We start from the raw sequence: 16,067 nt of genomic DNA, 5'->3' as shown, positions 1-16,067 counted from the left end.
TTTGAGAGGTTATAATACACATTTTTCATATTCTTACCTTTGCTCTTTTTCTTTTTGTCTACATGTGAGCTGTTGCTAAAACCTGCAAAGAAACATGACTGGATGATCAAAACGCAGAGCAAGTAGAAGCTGTTAAGTGCATGTCATCTGTTAAGTGATAAGGCAATGAAGATAGTGCAGTGACCATAATATATCTCTGGAAATTACATTGGTAGGGGCATGTATGTCTCAGATTAGACTTCTAAGAATGATGCTAAAGACCTGAATTAATTTTAAGAGGCCAACCACGATATAATGAATGGATGATGTGAATAGATGGACTTGTATGACAAAACAGCAATCCAGATCAATGGGACTAAACTATAGAAGTGAAACCCTCACAGGTAGACATTAGCCTAGAGGGGAGAAGAGGAACATTGCAGGTGAAAAGTGTCATTTTGTTCTGTTCATTTGGACCATGATTGAATTTGCCTTTGGTTTTTCAATTATATTTACCTCATAATACAATGTCATCATGAAATATTTTGGCCATTATCCATCTCCTTTACTTACACACTGATCAGTACATTAGAGCATCTTTCAGGGCTTACTAATGATGAATAATAAATTTATTCATCATACCACTGTTCAATACATAGATCTGAAACAGGAGTTCATTATTGTATTTAAAATAGCGAAATGGAGAAAACATTGTGCTTTCTGCCTCTGGCTATTTCTACCATCCATTGTAACCATATAATTACTACGAAAATTAGTACAACTTAAAGTTCCTAACTGGTGAAGGAATATAGCCCTATTTGTATCAATGAAAGTAATACTTGCACCAGATGCTAATTCAATATTCCTTGCTATAGTGAAAGAGCTAAGGCTATTGTCAGAGGTCAGCAGAGTATATAAGTAGGTCTGCATCAGGTTGGGACAGCAGCAGAAGAAACCAGTATTGCAGTATTTCCATTTTTATCTCACCAACAATAGTGGAAATAAGTACATATAAATGTTGGGCTTATCTCTAATCCAGCAGTGAATCTCCCAAAATTCATTTTTTCACTTTAGACTCAATGCTAGAATTTGTTCCAAGAAAGGAGAACATTTTGGCTAAATGTTATGTTGCCAGTTTATTACAATGTTATTTTATAGTAAATCAAAATCCACTTTAATATTCTTTTTCTTTTTTCAGATAGCAGAAATTTATCTCCAAGAAGATGACTGTATTCTTTTATTATGGTGCTAAATGCTATCTGCAGCCAAACACCGTCCATGGGGCTGCCAGTTTACAATGCCGGTTAGAGCAGTAAATAAACTGAGGGTGTTGCCTGTATTTGTCAAATAACAAATCTGATTTTTTTCAGAAACTCATGTTGCATACAGTTCAGTCCAGGGGTACGGTAGCATAGTGGTTATGTTACTAGACTAGTAATCCAGAGGCCTGGACTAATGATCCAGAGACACCAGTTCAAATCCCAGCATGGCAGCTGAGGAATTTAAATTCAGTTAATTAAATAAATCTGGAATAAAAAGCTAGTATCAGTAAGTGACCATGATTGTCGTAAAAACCCATTTGGTTCACTAATGTTCTTTAGGGAAGGAAATCTGCTGTCTTTATCTGGTCTGGCCTATATGTGACTCCAGACCAACAGCAATGTGCTTGACTCTTAACTGCCCTCTACTGTTCAAGAAGGTGGCTCACCTTCTCGAGGGCAATTGGGGATGGGCAATAAATGCCAGCCTTGCCAGCAACTCCCACATGCCATGAACACATTTTTAAAAAGGCACCTGTCCATAATCAGTGGGTGCAATAAGCAGCACTTATTTTAATATGCTCTTTTCATGTCTTTAGTGTTCTGTTTTTGCCAATTTGCACAATCCACCATCCTTCTCTGATGTCCGATTCTTTTTTTTAATATTTAACTATTTTAAAATTTATCATCACCATAGCAGTCGAGGATGACTTGCTTCCACTCTAAAAGTGAGTTCTCAGGTGACTGAGAAGTCCAATGCAGGACCTACAGTCTGTCGCAAGTGGGGCAGACAGTGGTTGAAGGAAAGAGGGGTCGGGGAGCCTGGGTTGACGCACGTTCCTTCTGCTGTCTACTCTTGCTTTCTGCTTGTTCTCGGCGATGGGATCGAGGTGCTCAGCGCCCTCCTAGATGCTCTTCCTCCACTTTGGGTGGTCGTGGGCCAGGGATTCCCAGGAGTCAGTGGGGATGTTGCACTTTATCAAGGAGGCTTTGAGGGTGTCCTTGAAGCGTTTCCTCTGCCCACCTGGGGCTTGCTTGCCGTGTCGAAGCTCCGCGTAGAACGCTTGCTTTGGGAGTCTCGTGTTGGGCATGCGGACGATGTGGCCCGCCCAAACTATGTGGCCCTGATTATCAAAATCCACGACAAGGCCTTGCACAACATGGACAATTTTCCATATCTCGGGAGCCTACTATCAGCAAGAGCAGACATTGACGACGAGGTCCAACACCACCTTCAGTGCACCAGCGCAGCCTTCAGTCACCTGAGGAAGAGAGTGTTTGAAGACCAGGACCTCAAACCCGGCACCAAGCTCATGGTCTATAGGGCAGTAGTGATACCCGCCCTCCTATATGGCTTAGAGACGTGGACTGTATACAGCAGACACCTCAAAACGCTGGAGAAGTACCAGCAGCGCTGCCTCTGCAAAATCCTGCAAATTCTCGCTCAGGCCAACATCCCCAGCAACAAAGCATTTTTAAATTACAATATGGTTTACGGAGCCTGTATATTAAAGAATTTCACTTAGAGCTGTGTGACCGAGAGAGAGAGAGAGAGATTGAAGCTATGTGAGAGAGTGAAGATGGGAATAATCTTCGTTCTGTACAAGAGAGCAGGTCTGTAGGCTGTGTGACCAAAATGGGGGCTTTATATAGGCTGTGTAAGAGAGTAGGTATGTGTGCACATAAGAGTATAGGACTAATATATGTGTGCGTAAAAGACAATGAGCTAATACAGGAAATATAAGAGAGAGTGTAAAGCAATACAAAATGGAAATAAACAGAAAGAAAATGAACCAAAAAATATGGAGGGCTAAGATAGAGGAAGAGAAGATGGGAGAAATAAAGAAACAGAGTTGAATGGAAAGATGATTCTGCAGCTAAGAAGGAAAGATACACACATACTTCATCCTTTTTACATCAATGTGCCTGGAGTTAGTAATGATGCTCCTACCATTTTTCTATTTTAATTTTTAGTTATCTTCATGATGTTAGTGTTGCAATTTCATCATTTGTGAAAGAGATCAAGAGAGGGAAACGATAGGTGGGTAAGATCTTGAAGAATTGTTGAATGCACAGACTGAGTAATTAAGGCAAAGATATCCTCCCTTTTTAGGTATCAACAACTTGCCTTTATCATAGAATCATAGAAGTTTACAGCACGGAAGGAGGCCATTTCGGCCCATTGTGTCCGTGCTGGCCACCAAGAGGCTATCCAACTTAATCCCACTTTCCAGCTCCAGGTCCGTAACCCTGTAGGTTATGGCACTTCAGGTGCACATCCAAGTACTTTTTAAATGTGGTGAGGGTTTCTGCCTCTCCAACCCTTTCAGGCAGTGAGTTCCAGACTTCCACAACCGTCTGCCTGAAGAAATTTCCCCTCAAATTCGCTCTAAACCTTCGACCAATTACTTTAAATTTATGCCCCCTGGTTGTTGACCACTCTGCTAAGGGAAATAGGCCCTTTCTATCCACTATATCTAGGCCCCTCATAATTTTATACACCTCAATGAAGTCTCCCCTCAGCCTCCTCTGTTCCAATGAAAATAAATCCAGCCTATCTAATCTGTCCTCATAACTTAGATTCTCCACTCTCGGCAACATCCTCATAAATCTCCTCTGTACCCTCTCCAGTGCAATCACGTCCTTCCTGTAATGCGGTGACCAGATCCGCATGCAGTGCTCCAGCTGTGGTCTAACCAGTGTTTTATATAGTTCAAGCATAACCCCCCCCTGCCCCCCTGCTCTTGTATTCTATGCATCAGGCTAATAAAGGCAAGCATTCCGTATGCCATCTTAACCATCTTATCTACTTGGCCGGCTACTTTCAGGGATCTGTGGACATGCACTCCAAGGTGCTTTTGTTCCTCTACACTTCTCAGTATCCTACCATTTAATGTATATTCTCTTTCCTCGTTACTCCTCCCAAAATGCATTACCTCACACTTCTCTGGATTAAATTCCATTTGCCACTGTTCTGTCCACCTGACTAGTTGATTGATATCTTCCTGCAGTCCGCAGCTTTCTTCTTCATAAGATCATAAGAAATAGGAATAGGAGTAGGCCATATGGCCCCTCGAGCCTGCACCGCCATTCAATAAGATCATGGCTGATCTGATCATGGACTCGGCTCCACTTCCCTGCCTGCTCCCCATAATTCCTTATCCCCTTATTGATTAAGAAACTGTCTATTTCTGTCTTACATTTATTCAATGTCCCAGCTTCCAAAGCTCTCTGAGGCAGCGAATTCCACACATTTACAACCCTCTGAGAGAAGAAATTTCTCCTCATCTCAGTTTTAAATGGCGGCCCCTTATTCTAAGATCATGCCCTCTAGTTCTAGTCTCCCCCATCAGTGGAAACATCATCTCTGCATCCACCTTGTCAAGCCCCCTCATAATCTTATACGTTTCGATAAGATCACCTCTCATTCTTCTGAATTCCAATGAGCAGAGGCCCAACCTACTCAACCTTTCCTCATAAGTCAATCCCCTCACCTCTGGAATCAACCCAGTGAACCTTCTCTGAACTGCCTCCAAAGCAAATATATCCTTTCGTAAATATGGAAACCAAGACTGTACGCAGTATTCCAGGTGTGGCCTCACCAATACCCTGTATAGCTGTAGCAAGACTTCCCTGCTTTTATACTCCATCCCCTTTGCAATAAAGGCCAAGATTCCATTGGCCTTCCCGATCACTTGCTGTACCTGCATACTATCTTTTTGTGTTTCATGCACAAGTACCCCCAGGTCCCGCTGTACTGCAGCACTTTGCAATCTTTCTCCATTTAAATAATAACTTGCTCTTTGATTTTATTTCTGCCAAAGTGCATGACCTCACACTTTCCAACATTGTACTCCATCTGCCAAATTTTTGCCCACTCACTTAGCCTGTCTATGTCCTTTTGCAGATTTTTTGTGTCCTCCTCACACATTGCTTTTCCTCCCATCTTTGTATCGTCAGCAAACTTGGCTATGTTACACTCAGTCCCTTCTTCTAAGTCGTTAATATAGATTGTTCTGCCATGAACTCATTGAATGGCGGCGCAGGCTCGAAGGGCCGAATGGCCTACTCCTGCACCTATTTTCTATGTTTCGATGTTTCTATAAATAGTTGGGGTCCCAGCACTGATCCCTGCGGCACCCCACTAGTTACTGGTTGCCAACCAGAAAATCAACCCTTTATCCCAACTCTCTGTTTTCTGTTAGTTAGCCAATCCTCTATCCATGCTAATATTTTACCCCCAAGCCCGTGAACTTTTATCTTGTGCAGTAACTTTTTATGTGGCACCTCGTCAAATGCCTTCTGGAAGTCCAAATACACCACATCCACTGGTTCCCCTTTATCCACCCTGTTCGTTACATCCTCAAAGAATTCCAGCAAATTTGTCAAACATGACTTCCCCTTCATAAATCCATGCTGACTCTGCCTGACCGAAATTTGCTTTTCCAAATGTCCTGCTACTGCTTCTTTAATAATGGACTCCCAACATTTTTCCAACCACAGATGTTAGGCTAACTGGTTTATCGTTTCCTGCTTTTTGTCTGCCTCCTTTTTTAAATAGGGGCATGACATTTGCAGTTTTCCAATCTGCCGGGACCTCCCCAGAATCCAGGAAATCTTGGTAAATTACAACCAATGCATCCACAATCCCTACCGTTACTTCTCTTAAGACCCTAGGATGCAAGCCATCAGCATCAGGGGATTTATCTGCCTTTAGTCCCATTATCTTACTGAGTACCACCTCCTTAGTGATTGTGATTGTGTTAAGTACCTCCCCTTCTATAGCCCCTTGACTATCCATGTTGGGATATTGTTAGTGTCCTCTACCGTAAAGACTGATCAAAATATTTGTTCAGAGTTTCTGCCATCGCCATGTTCATTATCAATCAAAAAGCTTTAGTATCATCTGCAAACTTCTTAATCATACCCACTATATTCAAGTCTAGATCATTGATGTATATCACAAAAAGCAAAGGACCAAGTACTGAGCCCTGCGGAACCCCACTGGAAACATAGTTCCAGTCGCAAAAACACCTATCAACCATTACCCTTTGCTTCCTGCCTCCGAGCCAATTTTAGATCCAACTTGCCACTTTGCCCTGGATTCCATGGGCTTTTACTTTTATGACCAGTATAGTGTCTTTTATAGTGACCAGTTTATATAGAATTCAGCAGAGGAGGACAAAGGGTCTAATTCGGAGGGGGAAAATAAAGTATGAGAGGAAGCTTGCAAGGAACATAAAAATTGACTGCAAAAGCTTCTATAGATATGTGAAGACCAACGTAGGTCCTTTGCAGTCAAAATTAGATGAATTTATAATGGGGATCAAAGAAATGGCAGACCAATTGATCAAATACTTGGGATATGTCTTCACTAAGGAAGACACAAATAACCTGGAAACACTAGGGGTTCGAGGGTCTAACGAAAAGGAGGAACTGAAGGAAATCCTTATTAGTCAGGAAATTGTGTTAGGGAAATTGATGGGATTGAAGGCCGATAAATCTCCAGGGCCTGATAGGCTGCATCCCAGAGTACTTAAGAAAGTGGCCCCAGAAATAGTGGATGCATTGGTGATCATTTTCCAACATTCTATTGACTCTGGATCAGTTCCTATGGACTGGAGGGTAGCAAATGTAACACCACTTTTTAAAAAAGGAGGGAGAGAGAAAACAGGGAATTATAGACCGGTAAGCCTGACATCGGTGGTGGGGAAAATGTTGGAATCAATTATTAAAGATGAAATAGCAGCGCATTTGGAAAGCAGTGACAGGATCAGTCCAAGTCAGCATGGATTTTTGAAAGAGAAATGCTTGACAAATCTTCGAGAATTTTTTGAGGATGTAACTAGCATAGTGGACAAGGGAGAACCAGTGGATGTGGTGTATTTGGACTTTCAAAGGCTTTTGACAAGGTCCCACACAAGAGATTGGTGTGCAAAATCAAAGCGCATGGTATTGGGGGTAATGTACTGACGTGGTAGTGTCCCTGACTACTATGTGTGCGGGAAGTGTGTCCAGCTGCAGCTCTTGACAGACCGCATGACGGCACTGGAGCTGCGGATGGACTCACTCTGGAGTATGCGCGATGCTGAGAATGTTGTGGATAGCACATTTAGTGAGTTGGTCACACCGCAGATAAGGGTTAGGACAGATAGTGAATGGGTGACCAAGAGACAAGGCAAGAGCAGGAAGGTAGTGCAGGAGTCCCCTGCAGTGATCTCCCTCAAAAACAGATATACCGTTTTGGATTCTGTTGGGGGAGATGACTTACCAGGGGAAGGCACCAGCAGCCAGGTTCATGGCACCATGGGTGGCTCTGCTGCACAGAAGGGCGGGAAAAAGAGTGGGAGAGCTATAGTGATAGGGGACTCTATTGTAAGGGGAATAGATAGGAGTTTCTGCGGCCGCAACTGAGACTCCAGGATGGTATGTTGCCTCCGTGGTGCAAGGGTCAAGGATGTCTCGGAGCAGCTGCAGAGCATTCTGGAGAGGGAAGGTGAACAGCCAGTTGTCGTGGTACATGTAGGTACCAAAGATATCGGTAAGAAGCGGGAAGAGGTCCTACAAGCTGAATTTAGGGAGCTAGGAGTTAAATTAAAAAGTAGGACCTCAAAGGTAGTAATCTCTGGATTGCTACCAGTGCTAATCAGAGTAGAGGGAGCAGGATAGTTAGAATAAATTCGTGGCTTGAGCAGTGGTGCAAGAGGGAGGGATTCAAATTCCTGGGACATTGGAACCAGTTCTGGAGGAAGTGGGACCTGTACAAAAGGGACGGTCTGCACTTGGGCAGGATTGGAACTGATGTCCTGGGGGCAACATTTGCTAATGCAGTTCGGGAGTGTTTAATATGGCAGGGGGATGGGAACCTATGCAGCAAGACAGGGCGAAGTAATATGGAGTCAGAAACAGATGGTAGAAAGGTAAAAAGCAATAGTGGAAGGCCGAGTAAACAAAGACAAGAACAAAAAGGGCCACACTACATCATAATTCTAAAAGGACAAAGGGTGTTAAAAAAACAAGCCTGAAGGCTTTGTGTCTTAATGTAGGGAGTATCCGTAAGAAGGTGGATGAATTAACTGCAAATAGATGTTAACAGATATGATGTGATTGGGATTACAGAGACGTGGCTCCAGGATGATCAGGGCTGGGAACTCAACATCCAAGGGTATTCAACATTCAGGAAAGATAGAATAAAAGGAAAAGGAGGTGGGGTAGCATTGCTATTGGGGGTAATGTATTGATGTGGATAGAAAACTGGTTGGCAGACAGGAAGCAGAGAGTCGGAATAAACTGGTCCTTTTCAGAATGACAGACAGTGACCAGTAGAATGCCGCAGGGTTCAGTGCTGGGACCCCAGCTATTTACAATATACATCAATGATTTAGATGAAGGAATTTAGTGTAATATCTCCAAGTTTGCAGATGACACTAAGCTGGGTGGCGGTGTGAGCTGTGAGGAGTCTGCTAAGAGGCTGCAGGGTGACTGGGACAGGTTAGATGAGTGGGCAAGTGCATGGCAGATGCAGTATAATGTGGGTAAATGTGAGGTTATTCACTTTGGTGGCAGAAACAGGAAGACAGAATATTATCTGAATGGTGACAAATTAGGAAAAGGGGAGGTGCAACGAGACCTGAGTGTCATGGTACATCAGTCATTGAAGTTTGGCACGCAGGTGCAGCAGGCGGTGAAGAAGGCAAATGGCATGTTGGCCTTCATAGCTAGAGGATTTGAGTATCGGAGCAGGGAGGTCTTTCTGCAGTTGTACAGAGCCTTGGTGAGGACAAACCTGGAATATTGTGTTCAGTTTTGATCTTCTAATCTGAGGAAGGACATTCTTGCTATTGAGGGAGTACAGCAAAGGTTGACCTGATTGATTCCCGGGATGGCAGGACTGACATATGAGGAAAGACTGGATCAACTGGGCTTGCATCCATTGGAGTTTAGAAGAATGAGAGGGGATCTCATAGAAACATATAAAATTCTGACGGGATTGGACAGGTTAGAGGCAGGAAGAATGTTCCCGTTGCTGGGGTGTTCCAGAACCAGGGGTCACAGTCTAAGAATAAGGGGTAATCCATTTAGGACTGAGATGAGGAGAAACTTCTTTACTCAGAGAGTGGCTAACCTGTGGAATTCTCTACCGCAGAAGGTTGTTGAGGTCAGTTCGTTAGATATATTCAAAAGGGATCATATATGGCCCTTATGACCAAAGGGATCAAGGGGTATGGAGAGAAAGCAGGAAAGGGGTACTGAGGTTGAATGATCAGCCATGATTTTATTGAATGGCGGTGCAGGCTCGAAGGGCCGAATGGCCTGCTCCTGCACCTATTATCTATGTTTCTATAGTGCCTTTAATGTAAAGAAAACATTTTCAAAAATATCCCAAGGAACTTGCATCATTTAGAGAGAGAGGATTGAGGCCATATTGGCAGCCTGTGAATTTTACAAGCATATAAAAATGACTAATAGGGCCAACTCAACATTGTGTCTGCAAATATAACTCAGATATACGGGGCGGAGGAGCATCGAGAGATCAGGTCCCAGGAACAACGTGATTGGGGTCCAGGAGAAGCGAGAGTTCGAGGCCTGGAAGAGATGAAGGCCCAGGGGCAGCACGGGCCAGCCCACACTGAGATCTATGGACAGTAGGAGTATGTGTGCGTGCCAGATCCGTGCAGCAGAGCTTGGTTTCCAGTCGTCTTGGTTAACCTTTGCCACTGCACCAAGACCTAATTCTGTCAAGCCCGTATGGTGACTGGTGTGCAACGGCCACCCCACGTTAAAATAATCCATGCGCAGGCATCTTCTACCCTTCAATATGTAGTTTGGGACCTGGAATATCAGGTCTCTCATTGAAACACCCTTTTTCCTTTTTCCCTTTTTCATCTGGAAGCAGGTCATCCTCGATAGGAGGGACTGCCTAATACTACTACTATACTATTAAAGAATTTGAATCGCGAAAAAGCTAGATAAAAGCGTTTAGTATATGGGATACAATTTTGAAAGTAGTTGATACTTTGTTATCTCTTTCCTGTGGTTAGCATCTGAGTACAAAATCTAGGCTGACACTTCACTGCAGTACTGAGGTGGTGCTGCAGTGCCAGAGATGGCGTCTTTTAAAGGAAATGTTAACTCAAATCTACCTGTTCAAGTCTATATGAAAGATCCCATGGCATTATTTGAATAAGGGCAGGGGAGTTCTCCCTCTGGCCTGACAAATAGTCCTCTCTCGCCAGCACCACCAAACAGATTGACTGGTTATTTCATTAATTACCTTTGTGGAAACTTGCATTTTATTGCACTTCAAAATTAATTCTTTGGATATTTGCGATATCGTGAGAATGTGGTCGGGTGCTACATAAACATAGTTTTCTCTTTTTATTCATGCTTGCACTCCTATCACCCTTGATTATGTGTGTTCTCTCTCTCAGACTCTCTTTTTCACTCTCTTCCGCCCCCCCCCCCCCCTCTTTCTCTTCCCCCTCCCACTGCCCCCCCACCCCCTCACCTCGCTTCATGAAGGGTACGGTAGCATAGTGGTTATTTTACTGGACTAGTAATCCAGAGGCCTGGACTAATGATCTGGAGACATGAGTTCAAATCCCACCACGACAGCTAGGAAATTTAAATTCTGTTAATTAAATAAATCTGCAATAAAAAGTTAATAATGGTGACCATGTGACCATGATTATTGTTAAAAACCCATCTGGTTCACTAATGTCCATTAGGGAGAGAAATCTGCCGCCCTTACCTGGTCGGGCCTCTATGTGACTCCAGACCCACAGAAATGTGGTTGACTCATAGCTACTCTCTGAAATGGCCTAGCAAGCCACTCTGGTACCAAACCGTTACAAAGCAGTATCACGGACTGCAGCGGTTCAAGAAGGTGGCTCACCACCACTTTCTCAAGGGCAATTAGGGATGGGCAATAAATGCTGACCTTGCCAGCGATGCCCACATCCCATGAACCAATTTTTGAAAAAGCTAAAGATAACTGGAGGAAGGAAAGTGGAGCCCTGGAAAATTGTTTTCTTGGAAACACATGTAGTTTTGCAAAGTTAATATATTTAAGAGACCAAAATTATACATGACTTGAATCTGTAAAGTACCTATGCATGTGTGCACTGAAAATTATCATTAATCTATTATTACTAAGTTATTAAGTAGAACTTGTTGGCATGAGATTATTTTTTGTACGTTTGTGACAAGTAACATCAGGGTTAAATAACTTCACCCTTAAATAAACAGATAACCGAGCTCTGCAGTTTGTTCAGGCTGAAAAAAAGTACTATGAAGCAGCTTTGATCAATCACACTGCAATGAAGGAGGAATCAAGTAAGTCTTTTATTTTGCCCTTATCTTGTGTAGGACATTCTGAATTTATAACTTATATTCTGGAAGAAATGCATTTTGGTTACATAAATGTATTTTAATCTTTAGTTTTAAAAAAAAATTCTAATGTTACTCAGTTGTGATATTTTTACTATTTGAGTGTATCGGAATTTGTAACTGGTGTAGTTTTATATTTTATCACCCTTTTTATGATCATTCCACTTAGATTTCCAATTATGGCTTGAAGTGAACATTTATTACTTGTGATGCAAAAGTTAATTGTGATTAATTGAAAATTAGCTAACCATTTATGGTTAGTTTTTCTGTGTCTCTGATTCTCTCCTGGTAACCTCAGAAACTTTGCATAGATTAACTGCTTTCAAAATAGAGCTTTCCATTGTGAAATGATGGCATACAGATTTTTCATTATAAAAGTCTGACAGAAGAAAAAAGGTTAATATATGCATGCAGTGGATACTGCATTCACTAGTTCATCTCCCATGGCATTGCACAAGGGAATTGAGACATTGGACTCCACAGGTCAAGCGGGGTTCGAGATAAATTGGACCAGGGCTGAGTAAACTAGGGGTTGAAGAAGCTATTATCATCATCATCATCATAGGCAGTCCCTTGGAATCGAGGAAGACTTGCTTCCACTCTTAGCATGAGTTCTTAGGTGGCTGTACAGTCCAATACGAGAACCACAGTCTCTGTCACAGGTGGAACAGATAGTCGTTGAAGGAAAGGGTGGGCAGGGATTTCTGCATGCTCTTGGCGACAATACTCAAGAAGCTCAGCACCCTCCCAAATGCACTTCCTCCACTTAGGGCGGTCTATGACCAGGGACTCCCAGGTGTCAGTGGGGATGTCGCACTTTATCAGGGAGGCTTTGAGGGTGTCCTTATAATGTTTCCCCTGCCCACCTTTGGCTTGTTTGCCGTGGACGAGTTCCGAGTAGAGCGCTTGCTTTGGGAGTCTCGTGTCTGGAATGCGAACGATGTGGCCTGCCCAGCAGAGCTGATCAAGTGTGGTCAGTGCTTCAGTGCTGGGGATGTTGGCCTGGGCGAGGACACTAATATTTGTGCGTCTGTTCTCCCAGGGGATATGCAGGATCTTGCGGAGACATCGCTGGTGGTATTTCTCCAGCGACTTGAGGTGTCTGTTGTACATGGTCCACATTTCTAAGCCATACAGGAGGGTGGGTATTACTACGGCCTTGTAGACCATGAGCTTGGTGACAGTTTTGAGGGACTGGTCTTCAAACATTCTTTTCCTCAGGCGGCCGAAGGCTACACTGGCGCATTGGAGACGGTGTTGGATCTCGTCAATGCCTGCTCTTGTTGATAGGAGGCTCCCGAGATAGGGGAAGTGGTTCACGTTATCCAGGGTCATGCCATGGATCTTGATGTCTGGGGGGCAGTGCTGTGCGGCGAGGACAGGCTGGTGGAGGACCTTTATCTTGCTAATGTTTAGCGTAAGGCCCATGCTTTCATCCGCCTCGGTAAATACATCAACTATGTCCTGGAGTTCAACCTCTGTGTGTGCACAGACGCAGGCATCGTCCACGTACTGTAGCTCAATGACAGAGGTTGGAGTGGTCTTGGACCTGGCCTGGAGACGGCGAAGGTTGAACAGCTTCCCACTGGTTCTGTAGTTTAATTCCACTCCAGCGGGGAGCTTATCAACTGTGAGGTGGAGCATGGCAGCGAGGAAGATTGAGAAGAGGGTTGGGGCAATGACGCAGCCCTGCTTGACCCCGGTCCGGACATGAATTGGGTGAAGCTAAATAACATGGAGGGAAAAATGGGGTAGAGAGTAAGAAGGTGGATTGAATGGCGGGGATAGGTAGAGTGGGATTAGAAATGTGGGTGGAAAGATCGGATAGATTAAAGGTCAGGAGGAGATAATAAAATGGAGTTAAAGATTGCAATGAGCTGAAAGGGAAGGTAGAGCACTGTAAGTAGTAAGCAGAGTGTGACAGGAAAGGACGGAGTTTAATCATAATAGTGAATAAGGTCAACTCATGGAAAAGTTCAAATTAAAGGCACTGCATCTGAATGCATGAAGCATTTGTAACAAGATAGTCAAATTAATGGCACAAATGGATATAAATGGCCATTACAGAAACATGGTTGCATGGTGACCAAGGTTGGTAACTAAATATTCCATGGTACTAGACGTTATGAAAAGACAGACAAAATGGAAACGGGCGGTAGCCCTGATAATAAAGGATGACATAAGGTTAGAAGTGAGGCAGGATCTTGGCTTGGAAGATCAGAAAGTAGAATTAGTATGGGTAGAGATAAGAAATAACAAAGGCAGAAAACGCTTGTGAGATTAGTTTCTAGGCCCCCTAATGGTAACTATACTGTTGAACAGAGTACGAATCAAGAAATAACAGGAGCATGTAACAAAGGTAATGCAATAATCGACTGGGACTTTAATCTTCATAAAGACTGGAAAAATCAAATTGGCAAAAGTAGTTTGAAGGACAAGTTCATGGAATGCATTCGAGACGGTTTCCTGGAACAATACATTGTGGAATCAACCAGGAAAGAGGCTATTAATGAGATAGGGTTAATTAGTAATCGCATAGTAAGGGATCCTCTCTGAAAGAGTGATCATAATATGATAGAATTTCACATTGAGTTCGAGAGTGATATTCTTCAGTCTGAAACTAGAGTATTAAACTTAAAGCCAATTAGATGTGATGTGTGAGTTAGCTAAGGTAGATTGGGAAATTCGATTAAAAGGTATGTCAGTAGATAAGCAATGGCAAACAAAGAAATATTTCATATTTCTCAATGAATGTACATTCCATTGAGAGATAAGAACTCCATGGAAAAAGTGATACATTTGTGGCTAACTAGACAGGTTAAGTATAGTATTAGATTAAAAGAAGAGGCTTATAATGTTACCAAGAAGAGTAGTAAGCCTAAGGATTGGGAGAGTTTTAGAAACCAACAAAGGATGACCAAAAATTTGATAAAGAGGGAGAAAAGAAAATACGAGAGTAAACTAGCAAAAACTATAAAAACAGATTGCAAAAGCTTCAACAAGTATGTAAAAAGGAATAGAATAGCAAAAGTAAATGTGGGTCCTTTACGTGGGCTACCTCCTGCTCCTATATTTTATGTGAAAGCTGTTGGATTTATTTATAGTTAATGGGTTTCTGTTTGGATTGAATTCAAATGGTACTGCACTTGTAATTGTTAGGTGCCAATGAGTAGCCAGGCATCAGTCATCAGCCCCACTCCTAACTGTAAATCGCCAGTCTGCAGGGAATGGATGGTACTGTTAGTTACACAACTGTGTGGGTTATGAATCTACTGCCTCTTGTTACACACATTGATTCCAGGGATGAGGGATTTACATGGAGAGACTGGAGAAGCTGGGGTTGTTCCCCTTAGAGCAGAGAAGATTGAGAGGAGATTTGATGGAGGTGTTCAAAATCATGAGGGGTCTGGACAGAGTAGATAGAGAGAAACTGTTCAGGGCCGAGAACCAGATTTAAGGGGATTGGCAAAAGAACCAAAGGCGACAAAAGAAAATACTTTTTTACGCAGCGAGTGGTTAGGATCTGGAATGCACTGCCTGAAAGGGTGGTGGAGGCATACTTGATCACTGCTTTCAAAAGGGAGTTAGATAGATACCTGAAAAAAAAGATTTTCAGAGCTACAGGAAAAGAGTAGGGTGTGTGGGACTAGCTCAAGTGCTCTAGCAGAGAGCTGGCATGGGCTCGATGGACCGAATGGCCTCCTTCCGTGCTGTAACCATTCTATGATTTAGAGGCTGAGACTGAAGAAGTTATAATAGGGAATAAAGAAATGGCAACGACGTTAAACAAATATTTTGTATCTGTCTTCACAGTAGAAAACATAAAAAAAACAAATAGTCTGGAACTAAGGGTCGAATAAGTGAGGAACTTAAAGTAATTAATATTAGTAAAGAAACAGTACTGGAGAAATTAATGGGACTAAAAGCCGACCCCTGGATCTGTTGGTCTATATCCTAGGATTCTAAAATAGGTGACTGCAGAGACAGTGGATGCATTGGTTGTGATCTTCAAAATTCCCTAGATTCTCGAACGATGGATTGGAAGGTAGCAAATGTAACATCACGATTCAAGAAAGGAGGGAAAGAGAAAATAGGGAAATACAGATCAGTTAGCCTGACATTAGTGGTTGGGAAAATATTTTGGTAAGACCACACCTGGAGTACTGTGTGCAGTTTTGGTCTCTAACTAAGGAAGGATATGCTTGCTTTGAAGTGGGTGCAACGAAGATTCACGAGGTTGATTCCTGGGATGAGTGAGTTGTCCAATGAGGAGAGATTGAATAGAATGGGCCTATGCTTTCTGGAATTTAGAAGAATGAGAGGTGATCTCATTGAAATATATAAGATTCTGAGAGGGCTTGACAGGTTAGATGCAGACAGGCTGTTTCTCCTGCTTGGAGAGTCTAGAACAAGGGACATAGGGCTCAATTTTCCCCAGTA

General features: G+C 42.9%; 1 protein-coding gene across 4 annotated transcripts in view; it reads left to right on the top strand.

Annotated features, from left to right (window-relative positions):
- The window catches only part of c4h14orf180 (chromosome 4 C14orf180 homolog), a 140,312-nt gene that overhangs the window by 53,305 nt on the left and 70,940 nt on the right, over positions 1-16,067 (top strand). For 3 of the 4 annotated variants that reach the window (XM_070879268.1, XM_070879267.1, XM_070879269.1), the window contains exons 4-5: positions 1,178-1,208; positions 11,487-11,573. In XM_070879268.1, coding sequence (XP_070735369.1) covers positions 1,178-1,208; positions 11,487-11,573 — 118 coding nt within the window. The remainder of the gene's footprint in view (positions 1-1,177; positions 1,209-11,486; positions 11,574-16,067) is intronic. The other variant, XM_070879271.1, reaches the window with a different exon arrangement.

Source organism: Pristiophorus japonicus, chromosome 4, assembly GCF_044704955.1.
Source record: "Pristiophorus japonicus isolate sPriJap1 chromosome 4, sPriJap1.hap1, whole genome shotgun sequence".
NCBI classification, from domain to species: Eukaryota; Metazoa; Chordata; class Chondrichthyes; family Pristiophoridae; genus Pristiophorus; species Pristiophorus japonicus.
The sequence above is the reverse complement of the archived record's forward strand: the minus strand, read 5'-3'. Positions and strand labels throughout refer to the sequence as shown.